The sequence below is a fragment of the Abrus precatorius genome, unplaced genomic scaffold (genome assembly GCF_003935025.1).
Source record: "Abrus precatorius isolate BTA unplaced genomic scaffold, Abrus_2018 Scaffold1, whole genome shotgun sequence".
In the NCBI taxonomy this organism is placed as follows: Eukaryota; Viridiplantae; Streptophyta; class Magnoliopsida; order Fabales; family Fabaceae; genus Abrus; species Abrus precatorius.
Window position 1 is genome coordinate 1,602,303 of NW_020874291.1, and position 25,453 is coordinate 1,627,755.

At 30.9% G+C, this 25,453-nt stretch overlaps 3 protein-coding genes across 3 annotated transcripts; 2 read left to right on the forward strand and 1 right to left on the reverse strand.

Moving 5' to 3' along the window:
• Positions 1 to 3,641: 3,641 nt before the first annotated feature.
• Positions 3,642 to 7,246, forward strand: LOC113856515 (AP-1 complex subunit sigma-2). Its single transcript, XM_027488360.1, has 7 exons — positions 3,642 to 3,726; positions 5,737 to 5,823; positions 6,074 to 6,165; positions 6,281 to 6,389; positions 6,520 to 6,555; positions 6,761 to 6,847; positions 6,943 to 7,246. Exons 1-7 carry the CDS (start codon positions 3,724 to 3,726, stop codon positions 7,012 to 7,014), a joined length of 486 nt encoding a protein of 161 aa, XP_027344161.1. The 5' UTR covers positions 3,642 to 3,723; the 3' UTR covers positions 7,015 to 7,246.
• A 6,928-nt stretch (positions 7,247 to 14,174) lies between these two features.
• Positions 14,175 to 16,648, reverse strand: LOC113857730. Its single transcript, XM_027489896.1, has 4 exons — positions 15,913 to 16,648; positions 14,897 to 15,724; positions 14,562 to 14,662; positions 14,175 to 14,450 (listed from the first exon to the last, which is right to left on the reverse strand). The coding sequence occupies exons 1-4, from the start codon at positions 16,646 to 16,648 to the stop codon at positions 14,175 to 14,177; spliced, it is 1,941 nt and encodes a 646-aa protein (XP_027345697.1).
• A 5,049-nt stretch (positions 16,649 to 21,697) lies between these two features.
• Positions 21,698 to 24,256, forward strand: LOC113857737 (zinc transporter 8-like). The gene is made up of 3 exons (XM_027489910.1): positions 21,698 to 22,291; positions 22,475 to 22,624; positions 23,951 to 24,256. The coding sequence occupies exons 1-3, from the start codon at positions 21,698 to 21,700 to the stop codon at positions 24,254 to 24,256; spliced, it is 1,050 nt and encodes a 349-aa protein (XP_027345711.1).
• Positions 24,257 to 25,453: the final 1,197 nt, after the last annotated feature.

A 25,453-nucleotide genomic window follows, 5' to 3' on the forward strand; every position in this document is an offset into this window, starting at 1 on the left:
ACAAATTTGTTTGAGAAATTTAGTTTAAGATACCTTAATCTTTTACCAAAATAAAATAAAAATAAAATCTTACGTCTTCCTAGTAGTATAAACTCTTTAGACATTTTAGTAATTTGTTGGTATTTTTTTATATTTATGGATCAAGGTGAGATTTTTACATTATTAAAGATTAATACTAATATGTCTACATAAAAGTATATAACTCAATTTGAATAAATTTTAGAAAAATCTTTATAAAAAAATTAATATAAAACTTATTTAATAAGTTAGAAATAATTTATATTTCTTTATTGTTTAAGAAGTTTTTTCATTTATTTTTTTAAAATTTTAAAAAATAAATTGTTAATTTATATGAGAAGTTTTATTAATTTCTAAAACAATTTTTTCTTTTATTAGGATTTTTCTATAAATCTATCCAAACTAAATCTATATCAACTCTTTAAGAAATGTTATAATTTTTTTTTAAATATACATATATATATATATATATATATATATGTATATATATTATTTAACTCGAGATTCTGGTTTTAAAAAAATGTTTCTAATAAAATACAACTATTAACATACTTAAAATATTCATATTTTTTATTTGAATAATATTTATTTTAATGTAAGGCAATTATCTAAATAATAATAACTAAAAAAAAAATAACAACAACTGTCACATTTCACTAAATGAGGTTAACTACAAATTACACAATACAAATTAACTTAGTCAAAAATTAAATTTTTATAAATATTATTTATTATTAAAATTTCTTTCAATAATTTACTTTAAAGTTTTTATAGGTCTTCTTCTATTCTTTTTTTTATTAAACTAGCAGTTAGGTTATTCCCTCTCCTCTTTGATAGCTTTAGGGGCTTTTTTATAAGTAAATAAATCACTTTAGACCATTTATGTCATCTTTTTCATTTTAAGTACTATTTCAATATTTTTGTATATATAATACTTTTTATTTTGTTTTTTTGTATAACTACTCATTAATTTTAACATTTTTAGGTCTATCATTCTTACTTTTTTTTTTGTATTGTTTCTTTAAGGTTCAGTATAATCTTTTTTATTTGATATGTACTTTATAATTATAAATAATTCAATATCATTTTCCACTTTAACCACCCATGTTGTATTCTATGAATAGCATTTTTATTAATTTCTTTATAATTTTATATAATTGATTCTTTGCACTTGAACTTGGAGATTTGTAGTATAACATGATTTAGGATTTAGTATTAACATTATCTTTTAATTTCTCAATTAGTATTATATCACATGCAAAGAATATACATTTAATGATAAATTTTAATATATCACTCGTAAGCATGTTTAAGACATATTAAACAAGTAAAGACACAAGGTAAAACTATACATATCTTTATAGAAAATCTTTGAGGTAAAACTATCTAGATAATTTTTTTAAAATCATCTTTTCAATTATTTAAATATGAACTTATTATTACTATACAAATAAACAATATAATTTTATTTAAATAATAGTTGAAGTAAAAAGTAACCTTAAAATAAATTTTAGAAAAATATTTTTAAATTATATATATATATATATTTTAAACAAAAAAAAAGAAGAGTAAAAGAAATAATAAATATAATGGATAAAGCAGTAAGAAGAAAAAATTCATAAAATTTAAGTAAAGATTAAAAATAATAATCATAATAGATAATCATTTTGAAACTTTTAAAAAATTAAAAGTACTACCAGAAACATATAGTAGTTAGTACTAAGTGACATAATCAAAATTCACGTAACAAAAGGTAAAATCATTTGGAGAAATTTGACGCAGTTGTCAAATGGTGTCAAGAGGGTTCACTTAAAAGAAAATATATATTATATGAAAAGCGTTGATTTTATATATCCAAAAAGTCTTTTATTTGATAGGTAAAAAAAAATTGAACCATCACTTTTCTTCTTAAGATGAGTAAATGTAAAGTTGATAAAATGAGTTGTCTCATTTAAGCCATATCTATTAAGTGAGCTAAAAATATTAGGCTGAGTTTTAGATTTTATTTTTCTAATGTGTACTTAAAGATACTTAATAAATAAATAATAAATTTATATTAAAATTTTGATAATGTTAAAAAAATTCTTCATCAATTCTAGGATTTTTTAGGAAGACCTATTCAAATTTCTTTTTGATTGATTTGAGTTGTGTTTGAACTTTGATTTTAGTCTTTAAGTAAAAGGCAAATTTCAGTGCCGATATGATAAATATGATAGAATAAAAAATCATAAAAATATAAAAGTTGAATAAGGAAAAAAATTTGATAAGAACAATCTTGTCCTATGCATTAAACCTTAAGAGAGTAAAGTAGGATAGTATTATGTCATCCTATTCAATATTTAACATTGATAAAAAATATAAATTATATTTAAATGATAAAATAATTATTTTATAAAAATTAATAATTTTTAATTAATTTATTTTTCTCCATATATATATATATATATATATATATATATTAAAAAGTGAGTAAAATATTTTTTATAAAAAGTAAAAATGTATATATTTTAATTATTTAAACTTTTTTCTTATAAAATATTGAAAAGGGTATGATATATGAATAAGAAGGATAAGAATTAAGTTATCATACCGTGATGACATTTGTTACCTTTTTCACGATAAGAGTTTGAACTATTAGAATAAAATAACACAACATGATAAAATATTATATTCTATTATTTAAGCAAACATTAAAAATTAAATAAAACATGATAAGTTATTCTATTCTATTTTAATATTTTTGTGATGATAGGAGCCTATTGTCTAAATCATATTCAACGATTATTTTGATATTTATAAGTTAATGTAAGACAGTCATAAATATTTTTTAAGTCCAAATGTTTTTTTTTTCTACTTTGATAATCTCTACTATCTTCTTTTTCTAGAAAAAAAAAAAAAAACTAAATACGTAACACCTAAGCGAGAAAAAGAGACTTGTCATTAAAATTTATATAGAATTATTTATTCTAAGTGTAAGGTTAGGTATATAGCCAATTTGAGTTGTATTAAGACGTTGGATTTGGTTGACATATGAAACAAATAATTTATAATGTATATTATATACATAAAAATTAGAAAAAAGTACAAATATGAAAAAAAAAATAGTTATATATATATATATATATATATATATATATATATATATTAACCAACAAAATTTAATTCACAATTTAGAGAAATCAAATTAACTACAATTTTTTTTGTTTAGACCGACCCATATGTTATAAAGCCAATATATAAGCTAGACTTAGAAGAAACCTGTGTGTCAATTAAAATACTTATTTGTTTTTTTTTTAATATATTTGAGTTTTCAGTTTTAGAAGATGAGCTATGAATTTTATTTTATATAGTCACATTTTATTTTTCTTCTTGACTGATATATAAAAAATATATTATTTTTAATTCTTTAATTAGTTTTTCAATTTTTTTCTTTACTTAATATTTAAATTTATAAATTACTACTAAAATAACAATTTGTTGATTCAACTAGTTTTCCCCAATTATGTTTTACCATTCTACTTATGTTTTTACAAACATAACGTAAGAACTAAGAAATATTCGATAGTTAGAATGGTAAATAAAGGTAAAAGAAAAATACTAAAAGCCTAAGTTGGTGTGTGCAGCGTGCATAGGAGAAAATAGCGCAAAGGCGTTGGGGAATCGTCATCGGTTATAGTTGCAGTTGAAGGCTTATTCAGAATCCAAATGGTTTATGCACTACACTTCTCTTCTCTTTGCATTTCTTTTAAATCGCACATCCCTTTGTTTCATTTCTTCAAGCTCTGAATTTTTCATCCCAATCGGATCCATCTTTGCTTCAAATAAAACCCCTTCGGCTGCGTCATAGATCTTTCTTGCCAATTGGGTCCGGTCGAGTCTAAATTTTTCCATTTAAATTTGATGCTTATTGGACTCTAGTCAATTTTGGTAGACACGAGTTGAAATAGTTCATGTTGATTATGCTTAACTGTAGCTATTATGAAGCATTCATATCTAAGGGTAACACCGGAATGCAGATTTTTGGGTTGGTTAATTATAACTGTATTTCTGATAGTAATAAATTATGAAGATATAATACTAAAAGAAAGTTAAGTATTGTTAATAAGATGAATTTGGTGGAGAATGACGTGAGATTTTGGAGGAAATTTTTTAACTAGTTTATAGGAAATGCGATACAAGGAACTGCTGGCTCTTGAATTCGGAGAACACACCCAAGTGGTTGGGTTCAACGCCTATATGTTTACGAGAAACACCAAATTCTAGAGTTATCATGAGACTACTAATATCCACAAGATATTTGCCATACACTTCTCTAGCTTTCTAGTAGATTATTTTTCTACCGTGGACTCTTAGGGTTAATATCTCTAATAAAGTTTGGATAAGTTTAAGAAAAAGGGAACTTGAGTGGCTCATTAAGCTCTTTAAGGAGATTTTGAAGTCTAAGAATATGTCAGATGAAAGAAGGGACAATACTTTGATTCCTATCTATAAAAACAAGGATGATATTCAAAATTGTGCAAACTATTGAGAGACAGTTACACAATGAAGTCGTAGGAAAATGTAATTGAGCATAGATTACGAGAGACAATTGAGATTGCAAAAAATTAATTTGGTTTTATGTTAGGAAGGTCTACAATACAAGTTATATATCTTTTACGAAAAATGATAAAAAAGTATTGTTACAAAAAAAATGACTTACATATGGTTTTTATTGACTTGTGAAAAGTATATAGTACTAAGATAAGTGTTATGAAAGACTTAAGAAAAGAAAGAGGTTCGTATAACATATATTTGGGTTATACAAGACATGTATGAGAGGTACTATGTGTGTAAGAACACTTGGAAGTGTATCTAAGGACTTCTTAATAAGTATATTTTTACATCAAGGCTTTGTTTTGAGCTCTTACTTGTTTAATATAGTCTTAGACATGTATGGTTTTTGAAAGAAGAGGTTAATGCTAAACTAGAGTAATGGAGGAAGACTTTAGAATCCAAAGATTTTCACTTGAGTAAACTTAAGACAGAGTATATGCATTGTAAGTTTAGTAAAAAAATAAGATGAGGATCATGCATTGGAAGTTAAAATTAGAGATGGTATTATACTACACGTTTTTAGATTTAGGTGCTTTAGATCGATTATACAGAATGATAAAAAAATTAATGAAAATGTTACTCAGAATACAAGTTGGGTAGTTAAAGTAGAGAATGACATTAAGAGTTATTTGTGACTGTAAACTACCTATTAAGACGGAAGGAAAGTTTTATAGTATTGCAATATGACCAATTATTCTATCACAAGAGTGACAAAAAAGAGAACTTTAAAGTGGTCAAATGAGAAGGACAAGATAAGAAATGATAGTATATATTAGAATATTGGAACAACATTTATAGTAGAAAAGATGTCTAAAAATTGTTTAAGATGCTTTGGTCACATGCAAAGAAGATCTTTAGAGGCACTAGTGAGGAAAGTGGATTGTATGACTTTTAATACAGTAAAGAGATGTTGAGAGCGACTCAAAATAACCTTAGATGCTTTGGTCTTATATTTTTGAAAATTTAGTTTTTGACCGAGTTCAATGGCGTCATCTAATCTATGTAGCCGATTTCATTTAGTGGAATAAGGTTTGGTTGTTATTGTTGTTGGAATTTTACTTTAATATTCTAGAAATTTGTATCAATTTATAATATGACTGAATATACTTTGTTTGTGCTATGTAGATCCACTTTGTGCTTCTCATTAGTCGCCAAGGGAAGGTGAGACTAACGAAATGGTACTCACCTTATTCTCAAAAAGAAAGAAGTAAGGTAGCTTGTTAACATTTTTATCCTTTATTTGATGTATAACATAGTACTTGAACTTGATAATTTCTTAAGATCCTCAATTCCTTATGTATATGTGAAATTGCTGCATGCTGAACATGGTATGTTTCTCTTTTGATTTTTGTTTACAGATTTTTTTGTTTGTTAATGTGGTACTGTCTGTTGAACATGTTGCATTATCTAATAAATTAGCTATCCTTGCTGTGTAAATTAACTTGTAATTTATTTTTGAAAGGTAATCCGGGAGCTCAGTGGAATGATTCTTACCCGTGCTCCCAAGCAATGTAATTTTGTTGAATGGAGAGGATATAAAGTTGTTTATAAAAGGTAGGATACCGGAGAGACTGTTGGTTTTTGTCATATATTGTGAATTCCTTTTCTTGGCGCCCTTCTGTCTCTTGTGGTGATTAATTGAGTTGGTGCTAATGCCTATCTGGTGCAGGTATGCAAGTCTCTTTTTCTGCATGTGCATTGATCAAGATGACAACGAGTTAGAAATCCTTGAAATAATTCATCATTTCGTGGAGATTCTTGATCGATATTTTGGCAGTGTGAGTTCTCATATTAGACATTTGAAGAGCACTGCTTGATTAACTGTACAGTACTCCCAATTGTTTTTGTAAGAATTTTAAGATTTCTGATGTCTGTTTTATGTTATGATGATTGTTTTGCGTTTTGCAGGTCTGTGAATTGGACTTGATATTCAACTTTCACAAGGTTTGTTCATGGATCATGGTCTATGTTCAAAAGTAAAAAAAGTGGCTACTTGTTTTTCTTTTGTTGATTATCATTATAGGTGGTTCTTCTGATATAGATCCACCCTGAATTAACCTTGATAATTGATTCTATTCAGTGCCAATTTGTAGTTGTGGAGTAAGATCCCTTCTGATCTGTTGTTTGTTTTGGTTTTTATTTGTGGAAGGCCTACTATATACTAGATGAAATTCTAATTGCTGGTGAGCTTCAAGAGTCCAGCAAGAAAACAGTTGCTCGATTGATAGCTGCGCAGGTATGGAACAATCTTGTTATTTCTTAAATGTTTTGCTGAGAAGTTTTTTTCTCGATGTTTTGTTCAATGCATTTTACATTGAAATGGGATTTCAGGATTCATTGGTTGAAACTGCAAAGGAGGAAGCCAGTTCAATAAGTAATATAATTGCTCAAGCCACTAAGTGAGGAGAACAAATGTTATAGTTTCCTGATAATATAGTACGTCTGTGTTCCATTTTAACAGTTATTAAGTTCAATTACCGTGATCTTGATCTATGTTACCATTTATGCGGCTGGCCTTCACATATAATGTTTGTATATGCGTGAATTGTATTACTTGTGGTGACACATTTCCCTGAGGGTTTACTTTTACATTTTATGTTGCATTGAGGTTGAAATTCAATAGTATGCTTCTTGTTCCCTTTCCTTTCTTCATGTTTTTACTTTTTAATACATTGGACATTGCTAGCTATTAGGAATTTGCAAGAATAATAATAGTCGATAAAAGATTATTCTTCCCTGGAAGTCAGATTCCTTGGAACGCACTTTAAATATGCATCTTGTCCTCATGGTGAATAGTTATGGCAGCTGAAGAAAAAGTGTTCCACTTGTTTGAAGCATTATGATTAAGCCAACCCGACTACTGCAGGCTATTTCCCTCTCTGGTAAAATACAAACTAGTGGCTGCATTCAATCTCTTTCAGCGCTTTGCTTTCTTTTGTGTTCTTAGCCACAAAACAGGGCATCATTGCCTTTACAAGTGTATTGAGAACCAAGGTTTTCTAGGCAAGTATCCTTTCTTCGTTACCAAAATATATGCGTTATATATCCACTTCTCTATTCTTAGTAAATGTGTTGTTTAAAGTTGTATACATTTTGCTTTACTGTAAGAATAAAAAGAAATATTTGGAAGTAAAGAAAATAAGAAGAGGAAAGGGAGGTCCTCTGTTGAGTTCGTCAAAGTATGAGAATCACCATCTTTAATTTGGCCTTCCCATTACTGCTGAGTGTGTGTGTGCATTGTGTTTCTTTTTCTGCAAACCTGCCAACCATTGTGCTCGACTAAGTTAACCACTTACAGTCATGACTTTGTCATATCAAACCCAACCTCTATGGTATATTTGAAAGATTGGGTCAGCCATGTTTTGAAAGCTTATCACATTCTAGATTCACTAGGATATAGTAAAATAAACAATGGGCCTTTACTTTACTTGAAATATTGGGTTGAAGTTACTTTTTGGACAACTTGATCTATTTTCTTGAATAGTAAAATACCTTACTTAAGCAATATCAAACCCTCTTTTCACTCAAATCAACTTCCGTTGATAGAGTGAATGAAACTTTAATCATACTAATATATTTTCTTTTAATATTTATAATTATTTTGACTATTTGTTATCGTATGATGTGTTCTTGAAAGTATCTAATTTAATTTTTGTTTAGTAAACATTATATACATGAACAAACTTTTTTTTAGAAGATTAAAAATAGGTAAACATGTATTTATTTTTTACGTTATACTTTATTCAAATGTGTTTAAAATATTTAAAAATTTAAAAGTTCTGCCTCATGTAATTTTAATAAAATAAAATATAACTCAAGCAAAAAATATTAATATATAAATCACTTTATCATTGACATTTTGTAAAGTTGGACATGTGACTTTTCTTATTTTACAATAAAATAAATAAACATCTTTTACATTTTCTTGTAAAACTTAAATAAATATATTCGATTGTAATTTTTTTTATTTTTTAAAATAAAATAAATAAATAATTTTTTATTTTTATTTTTATTCATACAATAGTTTATAATAACAATGCATATATTATTCTATCATTTATATATTGCAAAATTATAAGAGCATCGATTTACTTCTAGTATCAAGTGTTATGATCCTACATTTTATTTTTAAAAGAATTAGATATATATATTTAAATTTTCTTATCTAAAAATAAAATTTTTTAAAGAAATTCTTATAATAATTAAAAATAGTGTTGTATAGATAATTTTTTCTTTTGTACGTTACAAAATCATGCATATGAATTCTTTTTATATATTTTTATGACAAAATTAAATAATCAAATTTTATTTTAAAGTTAAATTTTAAATAAATAGTTTTAATTATAAATTATTTTATGCATTTATTTTTAATTAATTTACTTTAATTAATGCAACAATTTATAAAATTGATGTATAAATTACTTTATTATTCACATTTAAAAAAATAGTCAGCATACAATGCTAATTTAATTATTCTATCTACTTTTTCATGCGATATAAATTATCTTCTAATTTATTTTGTAATATCTTATTATTTTAAAAATAAAAAAATTTATAAATACATGTAATGATAAATGATATTGACATATAAATTATTCTGTCATTTACATATTATATTATATAATCATAATATTTAAAATTTCATCATACTTTCTAACTCAGTGTAATATTGTCAAAGGATTTATTCTAATTTTAATATACCTTTCAAAAATTTTTATTTATAATTTTTTTATATAAAATTCAAATAAGTATATTCAATTGTAAATTTTTTTATTTTAAAAATAAAATAATTTTTTTATTTTTATTCATGCAATAATTTATAATAGTGATATATAAATAACTTTATTTATAGGTTACAGAATCGTAAAAGCATTAATTTGGCTGGATTGTCAAGTGCCATGATCTAACATTTTATTTTCAAAAGAATTATATATTTTCTTAAATTTTCTTATCTAAAAATAAATTTTTGAAAAAAATTCCTATAATAATAAAAAATAATGTTGTATAAATTACTTTATTTATTTAATTGGTTTGCTAATAAAAGGGGCTAAATACCCAAACAAAAGGACCTAAAGATTATACTTTGGTATCTAAATACTACAATCATCTAGACAAAGAAAAGGAGAAAGGAAAGTAGGGAGAGTATCAAAGCATTCAATTGGAATACATCTATATTTTCCAAGCTTAGCAAGCCAATCAATATTGATTGGCTTCTCTAGAAATATAACTAAACCTAACAAATCTAATTACTTTATTTTTTGTATGTTATAAAATCATGCATGTGAATTTTTATATACTTTAATAGTAAAATAAAATAAACAAGTTTTATTTTAAAGTTAAATTTCAAACAAATTGCTTTAATTATAAATTATCTTATGCTTTTATTTTTAATTAATTTACTTTAATTAATCAACAATTATAATAATAATGTATAAATTACTATTTCATTCATCCATTGTAAAATAGTAAGTGTATTGTACTGGTTTAATTATACTATCTAGTTTTTCATGTGATATGAATTATTTTTCAGTTTATTCTACAAATTTATTTTAAAAATTAAACATGTTATAAATAAATAACAATTAATAATACTGATGTATAAATTATTCTATTCACATATTATATAATCATAAAACTGAAATTTTCATCATACTCCTTAACTTATTGTAATATTGTCAGAGAAATTATTCTAATTTTAATATACTCTTCAAAAGATTTTATTTTTAATTTTATTATCACCTTTTAATAAGGTTTTTATATTCAATTTTTACCTTTTAAAATAATTTTCTCCCCTGAATTATATAGTCTTAATTTCTTATTATATACGAAAATACGAGTTAGAACATAGATCAAAATCTATTGAATCTAATTATTTTAAAATTTTTCTTTCCATTTTCTGTTTAATAAAGTATACGAATGTTATAGGATAGTAATACTTTCACCGTGTGTAATTAAACAACTAGATTTAGATTTTGTTAAATAAATACTTTTTTTTAAAGTTTTTTAGAATTCTTTAAAAATTTTATTGGTAACTTTTTTAATTTTTATTTTTCTGTTTCCCATATCCAATTTGCCATTTTTATTTTCTTAGTTGTGACCTTAGGCTTGACATTTCTCATCCCAATGAATGCAAATAAATTAGGATTATACTTAGTTTAAAATATCTTGAGCATTGCCTTCATAAAGGACTATAATTTACCTTTGATTATGTTGTTCTCGGCAATGCCACCAATCAAGAGTAGCAACTCTCAGAGGCTATTGCTTGCCCACAAAGTATTTTTCTAAATTAATTAGCCACTAATAAGTTTTCTCTCTCTATTAATTATTAGAATTATCTTCAAAAATCGATACTCAAAGCTCCAAGATCAAATTTTTAATGCCAATTGATTGGAAGTTGATATCTTATTAGAAAGGAATAAAGATAAACTCTAATTACAAAGCTTGAATGTTGGAAACTTATAGTTAAGGATTTCAAAAGCCCTTTGCATTTGGATTGAAACAGTTCCCAATTGGTATTTGTTGAGAATAAATAAATAAATAAAATATTTATTTATTAGTTAGATAATGTTATATTAGTTAGAGATCTTAAATAAAGTTCTTTGCTATGTATCAAATACACAGATTTCACTCAATGTCTCTCAATTTCTTCTCTCCATAATCTAGAGCCTAACAAGCAGAAACAAACCTTAGTTTGTGTTTTATTCAATGGAGCCTTTGTCCACTAATTATTTTTTTAAAAATCATGTTTCATCTTGGTTTCTGTTCCTGCTAGGGAGACACTAGTCTTCGGGTCTTTGTTCTGAAATGGTGACGTCCTTCTGACTGTTGCTGATGTGGCTTGACGTGGAGAGGGTATCTGCAAAAGGCGCTCTGATACTGAAGTCAGGATTCGGTTTTGAGCAATAAATGCTACTTAATATTGAAAAGTCAACCCTTTACCTGTACTTCCTACCTTTCTTTTATAGACAGTATTATGGGCTAATGGGCTTGCTGAGTCAGCCTGGTTTTGGTCCTTTAATTAGAGAGGATTAATAATTTGGTTGTTACCTTTAATTGGGTTAATTACTTTTAATCCTGGCTGAGAGGGTATTCGGCTTGTCCTGACCAAGGGGGTACTCAGTTTCCTTTTTCTGTAGGTAAGACCGAGTACTATCTTATCCAGTACACTAGCCCCCAAGCCCGAAGAGATACGATGCGAGGGCTTTAATAATATACTTACACATGGCATGTTGACAAAAGGGTATTCTGTTTCAGTTAAGAGATAAGAGTACGGAGGGAGTACTCGGTTGTAATAAAGAGTTAAGTAGACCGAGAAGGTAGTTGGTTTTTAAGTCAAGTGTTAAGAGTACCAAGGGGGTATTCGGTTGTGGTGAAAAGGTGAGCGAGACCGAAGAGGTATTCGGTTTAATGGAGAGATAAATATGACGAGGAGACACGAACCGAATACATACTTAGCTAAAAAATAAAAAATAGAAAAATAATATGAATAATGATATTAAGCGAAAGGGTGTCAGAGATATTTCTTCATTTAGGGTTTCCTCGTTTTATGTGCCTCTAAAATGAAGGGGTGCGTGATCACATCCGTAGATCTGGGAAAGATCTGACGGTTAGGAAGAGGTGTGATGCTTTGTATGCCCGACTCCTCTAGTTTTATAAATACGTGGTGGTCCAGGCTTCATTTGTCACTTTTTGCTTTGAACCGAGAGGTATTCAAGTGTTTGGTTGTCAGGAGTTCTTTCTTCTTTTCCTCTGAACCGACTACTTCAAGGTACGTTCAGTTTAATCTTACCTTTCACTTTAAAACTCTTCTTCATGGCCGATTCCATTGAGTGAGAGGATTCCTTATCAAATACTTCAAGGTCGACTACTATCGAAGTAGAAGTTGTAGATGAAATCGAAAGGGATGTTGAAGTTTCTTCAATACCGAGTAAGGTGGATCAAGAAGTAGTAAGGGTCCAAGTTAGAGAATGCAATGACGAAGTTGAATCGTCTGATTCTACTGACTCTAAATCTATCGAACTCCTTCCGAGTATTAGCCCTCTTAGGGAAAGACCAATATTTCCTTCCTGTATGATTCCCGGATACGAGTGGGTTCACGGTGAAGTGGCCGCCTACTTCTCTCGCTTTAGGAAAAATAAGAGTCTTTAACTTTTTGTAGACCATTGTGACATTTCACTGTGGGAGGGTTCAGATTCATACCCCATAATTCTTAGAACATGCCAGGGGGATGAAACTGTGAACCCTGATTTTGTCTTTTTAGGGGGTGTCAGAATGGCCGATACCTTCTTTGTATACGAGTATATGTTTAGAGAATTAGGTATAAGACTACCCTTTGACGACTTCCAAATGGGAGTACTGAGGGTTTTGAATGTAGCGTTGACACAACTCAATCCGAATGGGTGGGCGACTATACAAGCCTTTAGAATCTTATGTAAATTTCATTATATAAAACCTAGTGTAGGTTTATTTCTTCATTATATAGTGCCCAAATTTTGTAATGCTTTTGACAAATGAATATCAAAATTTTCCTTTCATTGCTTGTCTTATTATTAACCGACTACTAATATATTTATGAAGAACTATGACTTCAACCAATTAGGTAAGGTATATATAATAATTGATTCGTCTTTTACCGAACAGAGGCATCCAGGATTATTGAATATTTCATACATCCTTTACCGAACAAGGGTACCCAGGAGGGTACTCTTTGTTCATCTTTGATCGAGTAGGGATGTTCGGGAGGGAAATAATTAATTCAACCTTAACCAAGTAGAAGTACTTGGGAGAGAATTTTTAATAAATGATTCATCTTTGACCAAGTAAGGGTGTTCGGGAGGGAATTAATTAATTCAACTTTGGCCAAGTAAGAGTACTTGAGAGGAAATTTTAATAAATGATTCATCCTTGGCCGAGTGAGGGTACTCGGGAGAGAATTAATTAATTTAACCTTGGCCAAGTAGAAGTACTTGGGAGAGAATTTTAATAAATGATTCATCGTTGGCCGAGTGAGGGTACTCGGGAGGGAATTAATTAATTCAACCTTAGCCAAGTAAGAGTACTTGGGAGGGAATTTTAATAAATGATTCATCCTTGGCCGAGTAAAGGTACTCGAGAGGGAATTCATTAATTCAACCTTGGCCAAATAGAAGTACTTAGGAGGGAATTTTCATAAATGATTCATCATTGGCCGAGTGAAGGTACTCAGGAGGGAATTAATTAATTCAACCTTGGCCAAGTAGAAGTACTTGGGAGGAAATTTTAAGAAATGATTCAAGACAACCGAGTAGCTGTAGAGGAAGTATTTTCTTGATAATGTGCCTCGTTAAAAACCTTCCCACGAAAACCCCTTTTCACGTTCTTTTAAGAGGATAAAACCTGAGTGAGAAAAAGAGTGCACTGATTACATATTACAAATGCTTAACTGAAATAATGCTTTAAGTGTGTGCTGTTCCAAGTCCTCGGTATCGTCTTCCCTTCCAGTGTCTCTAGCTTGTATGACCCATTGTCTAGCCGAGCCATTACTCGAAAGGGCCTTTCCCAATTAGCAGCCAATTTCCTTCTTCTCAGTCCTGACGTTCTTCCCCTGTTACTCGCCACACCAAGTCATCAACATAGAATTGTCTTGGATTAATTTTTGAATTGAATTTCTTTGCCATTATCCTTTTGCTAGCTTCGGCCACTATCGTTGCTTGACCACGTACTTCATCTAATAAATCTAGGTTGACGACAAGGGATTCGCGGTTTGCCGATTCCTCAAATTTTTGTCTTCGAAATGATGGCTCACCAATCTCAACCGGCACCATGGCATCAATACCATATGTCAACCGAAAGGGTGTCTCCTTTGTAGTTGTTTGTGGCGTACATCAATAAGCCCATAAGATCTCGGGCAACTTTTTTGCCCATTCTCCTTTTGCCGAACCCAATCGTCTCTTAAGTTCATATAAAATGACTTTGTTCGCAGCCTCGGCTTGGCCATTGGATTGAGGATGCTCAACAAATGTAACCTTGTGTTTGATATGCAATCCTTCCAAGAATTCGTTGAATCGCCAGTCTATGAATTGCAGCCAGTTATCTCTGATCAGGGTATAAGGGAGACCGAATCGTGTGATAATATTTTTCTAGGTGAACTTTTGTACATTGTTGGCTGTGATGGTGGTGAGTGACTCTACTTCAATCCATTTGGTAAAGTAATGTACAACAACAATAAGGAATTTACATTGTCCTTTTGGCATGGGAAAAGGACCGAGAAGGTCCATTCCCTAAATGACAAAGACCCAAGGAGAACTGATGGGGTGAATGGTGTCAGCATATTGGTATATGTGAGGATCGTGTTGTTGACAGGGGATGCACTTCTTTACAAAGATGTGGCAATCTTTGGATAGTGTCAGACAGAAGTATCCGACTCTCAGAATCTTAGTTGCCATGGTTCGTCCACCGGAATGGGTACCACAAATACCTTCACGAATTTTCCTCATTACATAACTGGCTTGGTCTTCATCAAGGCATTTCAACATGGGTGTTGAAATTCCTCTCTTATACAGTTCTTTACCGAGAAGGATGTACTTGGCTGCCTGTATTCTTATCTTCTTAGCCAAGGTTGGGTCATTTGGCAAGCTGCTGCTGGTGAGATATTGAATGATTGAGGTCATCCAATTCTGAGGCCTATTTTCTATGTTCATGCACTCTTGTTTAGAAATGCTGGGTGTATGTATCTCTTGATGAATCACACTTTGTAACTGTCCTGGCTTCCTTTGGCTTGCTAGCCTAGCAAGCTTATCGGCTTGTTCATTCATGGTCCTCGGTGTGTACCGAACGTGTACCTTATCAAATTCTCCTTCCATATTCTTGAATTCCTGGTAGTATTGGAGCATAACCGAGTCCTTCACCTGATAAGTTTCATTGACCTGTTCAGCCACTATCTTTGAATCGCTCCAGCAAGTGATGCGTTCCACTCTAATTTTTTTTGCCAATCTAAGGCCGGCAAGCAGAGCCTCATACTCAGCTTGATTATTAGATGCTTTGAATTCAAATTGAATAGATTGTTCAATGGTTACGGTGTTTGGTCCTTCAAGTATAATTTCTGCTCTGCTACCCAGTCGGTTTAATGATCTGTCTACATGCAGGTTTCAGATATCAAAGTTGGTCTATTTTCGGGTAGTAAACTCATTGACAAAGTCTGTGAGCACCTGAGCTTTGAGAGGGCGTCAATTTTCAAAATCAACATCAAATTAGGACATGTCGATTGTCCATGCCATTAATCGACCAACTAACTCTGGTTTTCTCAAAATTTTGGCTATGGACAATTGGTTCGTACCACCACCTGATGGCTTTGGAAGTAGTGTCTTAACCGGCGAGCTGTGTGGATTAAGGCCAGCACCACCTTCTCCATCAACTGATACCGGGTTTCGAGAATTTGGAGTGTTCGGCTAATGAAATAAACTGGGACTGGTTCAGGTGTTTCTTGGAGTAGGACCGAGCTAATGGCATTATCTGACACAACTAAGTAAACGATCATATCTTGTTCAGGTTTTGGTTTGGTCAAAATATGGGAAGTCGCCAACATGATTTTATACTGGAGAAAGGCTTCCTCGCATTCATCCGACCAAGAAAATTTTTGTGATTTCTTGAGCAAATCAATGAAGGGCCAAGACCTTTCCACCATTATGGGCAAAAATCTGGCGAGGGCAGCAATCTGACCGTCTAGTCTCTGGACCTCCTTGATATTCCAAGGACTGGTCATTTCGATGGTGTCTTGGCACTTATCAGGGTTCTCCTGGATACCCCTTTCTGATAGCATAAACTCTAGGAATTTGCCACCGGCTACTCCGAATGTACACTTCTCAGGATTAAACCATATTCCATGTCGCCTAGCTTCACCGAATACCTCCTTTAAATGCTCAAGATGTTGTTCTATTGCAATGAATTTGACCACGATGTCGTTGACATATACTTCCATGCACTTCCCCACTTGTTTTTCAAAAATTTTGTTCATCAGCCTTTGATAAGTTGCCCCCGCATTTTTCAGACTGAAGGGCATTACTCGGTATTAGAAATTTGCCAAATCCGTGATAAATGTCATCTTCTCCTTATCTGGTGGATACATTCGGATCTGATTATATCCAGAGTATGCGTCCAAGAAACTAAGTATCCTGTGGCTGGCTGCACCTCCACTAGGGTATCAATGTTTGGAAAGGGGTACGCGTCCTTTGGGCATGCCTTGTTAAGGTCAGTGAAGTCTGTGCACATTCGCCATTTGCCATTTGTCTTTTTAACCATGACTACATTGGCCAATCAAGTGGAGTATCTCACCTCTCGGATAAAGCCAGCCTGTAACAGTTTACCAGTTTCCTCCTTTACCGCCTTCGCTCTATCACCTCCAATCTTCCTTTTCTTCTGTGCTACCGGTTTGGCCCCCTTATAAACTGATAGGTGATGGCAGAGAAATGCCGGGTCAATGCCCGACATGTCAAAAGCTGACTAAGTGAATAAATCAGCATTACGCTGTAATATTTTCTGAAGATCTTGCCTCTCTTGTGCAGACAGACTAACCCTCGATAAGTGACCTGTTCAGGCTTTGGTCCAAGCTGAAAATGTTGCTTATTTTCATTGGGTTTGACCCGACATCCCTCATCAACTCTGGGATCTAGTTCAATCTCAAAGTCCTTTCCAAACCGAGGGGATACAATATTGACATCTGGTCTGTATTCATGGAATGGCTTAAGACGCAGGCTTGTGAAGTAGCATTCTCTGGCTATCTTTTGGTCAGCATGAACGGTAATGATTCGGCCCCTTTTGGATGGAAACTTCATAGCCAAGTGAGGAGTAGACACTATCACTTTCAATTTATTGAGGGATGGCAGGCCGAGTAGTATGTTGTAAGAGGTATTCGCATGTACTATCAGGTAGGTAACCTTGATGCGTTTTCCTTCGTGTTCTGACCTGAATGATGTGTATAGGTCGATACACCCACATGTCCCTACTCGCTCCCCAGAAAAACTGACTAGTGGTTTGTGATATTCTTTGAGTCCCAATTGCTTGAATGTATTCCAGTATAGTATATCGGCCAAACTCCCTTGGTTAATGAGTGTTTTCTGAAAAGAGCAATTGAGGATGTCCACACTTATCACCATGGGATCATCCTGCACTGGATCCACTCCTTGAAAGTCCTCGTCTGTAAACGTGATGGGAGGAATTTGAAATATGCTGCCTAAGGATATATTATTGACAGAGAGGACTTGTCTCAAGTGCCTCTTTCTGGCCGAATGAGTAGGTCCTCCACCTGCAAACCTACCGACTATGGTATTAATAACCCTCTTGGGATATTTCTCGCTTCATCATATCGTTTGACAGGGGGCTCTCTTAATCGACTCCGTTGTCGTTCAGGCCTTTTATCACCGTATCTCTTCGACGATTCAGGATAACGGTCTCTTCCCCTGTCGGCCTGACCGATAGGATTTGCTTGCACAATTTTCAGATGTCCCTCCTTAATTAGTTCTTCAATTTTATCCTTTAGGGTCGTGCACTCCTCTGTGGTATGGCCCCTGTTTTGATGGTATCGGCAATATTTGTTTTTGTCTGCCCGAGGAGGGGTGTTGGCGTGCCTAAGCATGCTAAGTATTTCTGTTGCTAAGGCTTGATCGAGCAACCTTGACCGGTTGGTGTTAAGGGTTGTATATGAGGGATACTTGGGTCCTCTAGGCGGCCTCTCTGCATCATTTCTTCTTGCTTTGTTTTCTTGCTGAGACTTGAAAGTTTCTCTCCTGTCTGCTTCTTTTGAATTGGACCCCTGATCCATCCAGACTTGATTCCAGTATTTAGCTAACTCCTCCGTTTGCATATATTTGGTAGCCCGACTCCTTAATTCATCCAAGTCCATGGGCGGTTTTTTACGTATGCTATTAACAAAAGGTCCTAGTCTAAGGGCCGTTGTGAGGTTGTGCATGGTCATGGCTGGTTCCAAATTATGGATTGATAAGGTCACTTTGCTAAAGCGCTCCATAAACGCTCTAAGTGACTCTCCCTTTTCTTGGCGAATATTGACGAGTGCCAAGGATGTCAAGGGGTGAGGTCAGCTTGTGGCGAACTGTGGATTGAACCGTCTTGTAAGGGTTGCAAAAGAGTCAATGGATGAAGGGGGGAGTCGGGTGAACCAACTGAGAACTGGTCCTCTAAGTGAAGTGGGAAAAATCCTGCACCACAAGGAATCATTTTCCGTATACAGATCAACCTGAGTTGTGAAAACATCCAAATGTTCCCACAAGGCCTCTTCAGTACTCTAGTAACTTGGCATCGAAGATATGGTGAACAAACGGGCTTCGGCTCACTACATCATCTCGGTCAGTTTGGGTTTCAGGTTGCTAAACCACCCTTGGCTTCTCTTGTAACGCTGAGGACTCCCCCTGTTCTTGGGCGAGGGGTGTAGTTTGAGAAGATATGTGGGTTCTTATCTCTTCCATTAAGTTGTTATTTTCCCTTCTCAAAGCCGAAAGCTCAAGAGCATCTTTCTCCCTTTCCTTCTTCATTTCCATCATCTTTGCTTTGAGTTGCCTCAACACTGCAAAGAGGCTTTTATCACCACCTCCTCCATTAGAACTTCAGGAATTGGCTGATTAGGTGTAGTATCCTTCTACTGTTGAGAGGTTCCCTCTTGTTGAGCTTGTCTGTCTTACTGGCTTCTTGTAAGTACCATGATTACTATAAAAAAAAAAAGAGGCAAATCGTACCGCACAGTAGGCGCCAAAATGTTCCTGCTAGAGAGACACTAGTCTTCGAGTCTTTGCTCTGAAACGGTAATGTCCTTTTAACTGTTGTTGACGTGGGGAGGGTATCTGCAAAAGGCACTCCGATGCTGAAGTCAGGATTCGGTTCTGAGCAATAAATGCTATTTAATATTGAAAAGTCAACCCTTTACTTGTATTTTCTACCTTCCTTTTATAGGTAGTATTATGGACTAATGGGTTTGCTGAGTCAGCCTGATTTTGGCCCTTTAATTAGAGAGAGGATTAATAATTTGGTTGTTACCTGTAAATACGCGTATCTGAAAATTTTTAATTTGAATTGATTTTATATTGGTTTCTAGCCATAATCGATGTAGAAAGTACTTTCTAAGTTAGTTATTTATCGAACTTATGTAAAAAATTTTGTAATTTTAAAAAGTTTGAAAGTGTATAAATTTTGATACAAAACTTTGATTTTTACAAATATAACTTTTTGAGAAATAATGAAATAAAAAATAAAAAAAGTATTTACTTCAAATTTTTTTTATTCTAAAACAATATCTTCAAATCTTTTCCTTTTTTATCTGATATTTATTTGTTAATTATTTTTTTTAAAGTTTTTTTCATTATTTTTTAGTTACAACTTTTTTATTTTTAAATTTTTTACATTTTTATGATTCTCTAACCCTTTATCTTTTGCACTCCCATTTGATTTTCAACTGAGTATCTCTAATTTTTTAAACGTTAACTTTCTCATCTTACATTTTACTAAAAAATCTTAATTGCCATACTATGTATTATTTAAAATAATTCAAATTAATTCCGACAATAACAATTTAAAGTAAAATAGACGATTTATTTAGCATATAAAATTTAGATATAATTTATTTTTTAAAAGTATTTATTTTTAACTAATGAAATATAAAGTTTGTACTACCGCGTTGTAATTCAATTTGATTATTTTGTGATTTGAATCTCTCTGTATGAAAGATCACAGAAATTTAAATTTATCATCCCTACTTTAAACCAAAAGGTAATAAAATAAAATAATAAATTCTAAATTGACAAATAATGTTTTATATATTTTTAAAAAATGCAATTCAACATTCTAATCAACCTTAAAAATTATTATAGCAACTTTTCTTTAAATTTTTAATATTTTTTCAAAAATTGCCATGACATTTTATTATTATTTTTATTTTATCATCTCTAAATTTTTGTACTTACACTTTTATATTTCTGTAATTTCTCAAAAAATAATATATTCATATATATAATTTATAAAAATCATATATAAAAAATAATCCGTCTGGGAGTCCAAAATTTTAATAGTGAAATACTTTATAAATTTATTTGTTTTATAAAATGTTATATAACTAGGTTTAGTAAAATATGTCTTCTTTTTTCACTTAGGATGAAAGTATAACTCATTTTTAGAATAAGGGTGAGTAAATTTATTATATTTTGATGTTTTGTTATATATATATGAAATAATAAATTTCAATTATTAGTATAAGATATAGTAAAATATTTATTATTAATAATAAAAAAATTTAAAAATTTAAAAATTTAAAAATTTAAAAATATATCTTTCTTTTTATTTAAAAAATTATTTTAATTTAATAATGTCTGGATAGTGTAAAAAATCACTAATTGCATTAAATTTAATGAAAATATTTGACATATCTTTGAAGGTTGATGTTGATTATTTTATAATAGACCTGGTACTTTGAGACAAATAATAAACATATTACTCCTTGTTTAAAACAAAAAGACACAAAATTATAAATAAAAATTGATTTAAATGATACGGGTGGAAGATTTTTATATAAAATTTAAGTCACACAGATTTCATTTTTTATATCAAACAAAATTGCTTTCAGTTTGCAGCATGCATTACAGCGTGAAAGATAAAACTAGGTTGGCTTGACTCTTTCTCTTTGATACAAATTATAAGAGTACTTATAATGTCAGATTTTTGTTTTTCTTCGGTGGTCCCTTTTCTGTTATCGTGGTGTTCAATGTTTGAAACCGATTTAGTTGACTTGAATATAGATAGATAAGTAATCTTTTTTCTTTTTAAAAAATTAGGACACTTCAAATTTTGTTTCGACATTATGGACCTAACTCTCTTCTTTCTTCAGTGAACTTTCTATATTTAACTCATTTAAAATTATTTTTTTATTACTCATTATACTGTTATGTCGACATTTCACAACATTGTTGCTCATTCCGTTACACCCAAACTACCGCACACGCATCTACTAATCTCCTCTGTTTATCGATGAGGATTTTTTTCACTGTTACTTTCTGTAAAACTATATAAGCACGTCAGTCTTGTATCTGCTCATTGATTCGGCTACTTCACAATGAATGGGTTAAAGAGAAACGCTCAATTGTTTGTAATCCTATTTCTTGTGCTTCCAATTCTGGTTGTGTCAGAAGAATGTGATCAAGGAGACGAAGGACGTGACAAAGCAAAAGCTTTGAGGTACAAAGTAGCAGCTTTAGCATCAATTCTAGCTGCAGGTGCAGTTGGGGTGTGTATTCCACTGTTGGGTAAAGTTGTACCCGCTTTGAGTCCTGAGAAGGACATTTTCTTTGTTGTTAAAGCTTTTGCTGCGGGAGTGATATTGGCGACAGGGTTCATTCATGTGCTCCCTGATGCTTTTGAGAATCTGACTTCACCGTGTTTGAGTGAGCATCCATGGGGTGACTTTCCCTTCACTGGGTTTGTGGCTATGTGCACTGCCATGGGAACCCTTATGGTTGATACTTATGCTACTGCTTATTTTCAAAAGCAGCACTTCAAGAATGCTCAGGTTGAGGCTACCGATGCAGAGAAACAAGCGTCAGAGCATGAAGGGCATGTGCACCTTCACACACATGCAACACATGGTCATGCCCACGGCCAAATGTCCTCTCATTCCTCAAAGCTTCTTCGCCATCGGGTCATATCACAAGTACCATCTAATTTTTAACTTTTGTCTATATTACAATGAATTTTAAAAATGTCCTTCATTTGATTCATCAATTTTTTAATTTTGATCATAGTACTCAAACACGATAAATGTTTGATTTTCTTTTATGATAATAAATTTTGAATTTTGAATTCACATGGATTGTTGGTTTTGATTTCAACGTAGGTATTGGAGTTAGGGATCGTTGTTCATTCTGTCATCATTGGAATATCTTTGGGAGCTTCAGAGAGTCCCAAAACAATAAGGCCACTGGTAGCTGCTTTGACTTTTCATCAATTTTTCGAGGGCATGGGACTTGGAAGTTGCATAACTCAGGTACTCTATTATTTATGTAGAGTTATTTGTCATTGAAGTCATGTTTGTAGTTTTAGAGTTATTTGTCATTGAAGTCATGCTTGTAGTTTTGTTGGTGTGATACACGAAATAATAATTATTGGTTAGGATTCTTCAAACTTTTTTTGTTTTTTTTTTCCGACTAAAACAAATCATTTTATTGAATTGAGTGGTTTTGATTTTTTAGTTTGGATAATGTGTAATTGTAATTTTTTTTTTATTTCTTAAAGTTGATTAAGTTATTTTTTAAATTCTACAAGTTTAATTTTTGTTTTTAAAAACTGTTTTTTTCTTTTTAAAATTTAAAAAACAAAATATTTGTTAACACAAGTTTCATTTTCATTTTCTTCTTAAAAATAGGTATTTAATTTTTTTTTAAAATATAATTTTGAAAAATTAAAATCTAAAAGAGAAACAAACAAGCTCTAATCTTTTATTGATTTTTTTTCTATTTGAAATATTTAAAAGAGGTTTTATTCAAAATTTTAGAAAGTTTATAATAGAATTGGAATATGACATATTTTAAAATATTAAAAATAAATAAATTAGTGAATATTTGACAAAAGTTAAAGAATTTTATAAGATGTGAGATTAGGATTTGAAGCGAGAAAATCTTAATTTTTTGAATGATGGATAAATTTGATCTATATTTTTTTTAATTTTAAATAAAAAGAGTTTAATCAATTCAATTTGTAAATATTTTGAGTAAATGGTTAGAAGTTTAAGGGTTTTAAGTTGAAGAAAACTAATGGAAACTAAATTTGTACAATTTAAAAAAGGATTTATTTAGCTATGCTTAGTTACTAGCTTGTTCCTAAGGCTTTATCACGTTTTATGAATAAATTTCATAGGGTCCATTCTTTGTTCCTATTCAAATGATGAAACTACGTTAATTAATTAGGTATTAAAATGTCATGACCGTACCGTACCACACACATGTCAACACTTAATGTTGGAAATTAACATAACTTTTACATTAAAAAATAAAGTTTCAGTAATTTGTATTTTGAAGTTCCAAGATTCAATCATGATAACATTACTATGAAAACTGAATCTCCATAGACCTTTAGTTGTCGCCGAACTTTCAACAACCATAAAGTATCTTTCCTTTAAAAATTCATTGAAACATGTTGTTAGTCACCACACACACAGCCATAATAGTGGTTAGATTGTTTCTTTATATAAACATATATAGATAAAGATACTTCTAAAGCAAGCAATATAAGTCTTTATAATTTTTATTTTTATTTATGAAATGAAAGAAAATAGCAATGTTTTGTAACTTTTTAGAATGTGAAATTACTGCAGGCAAGATTTAAGAGGGTGTCTGTCACAATTATGGGGTTGTTTTTTGCGTTAACTACTCCTGTGGGGATTGGAATTGGCATAGGAATCACTGATACTTATGATGAAAACAGTCCCACTGCGCTTATTGTGGAAGGAATCTTCAATGCAGCATCATCTGGAATTTTAATTTATATGGCACTTGTTGATCTTCTTGCAGCTGATTTTATGAGTACAAAGATGCAAAATAGTGGTAGGCTTCAATTAGGATGCAATGTATCTCTCCTTCTGGGAGCTGGTTTTATGTCACTTATAGCCAAATGGGCTTAGGATTAAGCATTTTTGCTTTCAACGTGACGTACATATCAATCAAGTTTGTTTTGAAGTCTCTCTCGTAGAATAAATAATTAGTTTTTATTGTAATTAAAGTCTTTAATTATATTCTAAATAGGCTTAGCTGAGTTCATTTGTAAACAATTTGACATTGAACAAAGTAGATTCATATTCATCAATTTTTGGTGTCATTTATCTTTTTTGACTAAGAATTTGGCTTAAGGTTAACTATATTTACTAAATTTTCTTAATACTTTTAAAAATCAATTACTTAGCTTTATGTAAAATTTACTTCTTAGTATGAACATTGTTGACAAAGAACTTAGTATTGACATCTAAATAATGCATTCAATAATAATACTAATAATGTTTGTATTAAACATAATTTTTATTCTCTTAAAAATAATTTTTTAGTAATTATTATATTTTTATTGAATGAAGTGATTAGACAAATAAAAAAAATGTTATAATTATCATCTTCAATGATTATCAAAAGTGTTAGCTTTATTAATAATACAATACTTTGAGACATAATCTTTCATATATAAAATGATATATAATGTAAATATATCTAGTTTTTTCATGACATATGCAATCAAAATAGTATAATTAACTATTTTATTATTCTCTTTCAAATTATATGTGAATCTCTATAGAAAAAATAGGACCACTTGTAACAAATAAAAGAAGAACAAAAGCCTTGGAATGGTTTAAAATGGTGAAAGGAAAAAGGGGTGAAAGTTGCATTATCATGAAAAGTGATCAGAATACATGTAGATAGTTACAAAGATACATTAGGAATATGGAAAAATGGAGCAGATTGGGAATATTGAAAAAATGAGGATAGTGAATGTTATCTCTAATAGGTGCACAATTCTTAATGAAAACAAAAGCATTACATGTCTCACATTCATTTTCTGACTATACTTTTACTAAAAGGAGGCCAAATTGACACATGTTGCTACCTGTAATAGGTGCACAATTCTTAATAAGAACAGATTGATTTTATTTTATGATAATAAACTTTGAATTTTGAATTCACATGGATTGATGGTTTTGATTTCAACGTAGGTGTTGAAGTTAAGGATCGTTGTTCATTCTGTCATCATTAGAATATCTTTAGGAGCTTCAGAGAGTCCCAAAACAATAAGGCCACTGGTAGCTGCGTTGACTTTTCATCAATTTTTCGAGGGC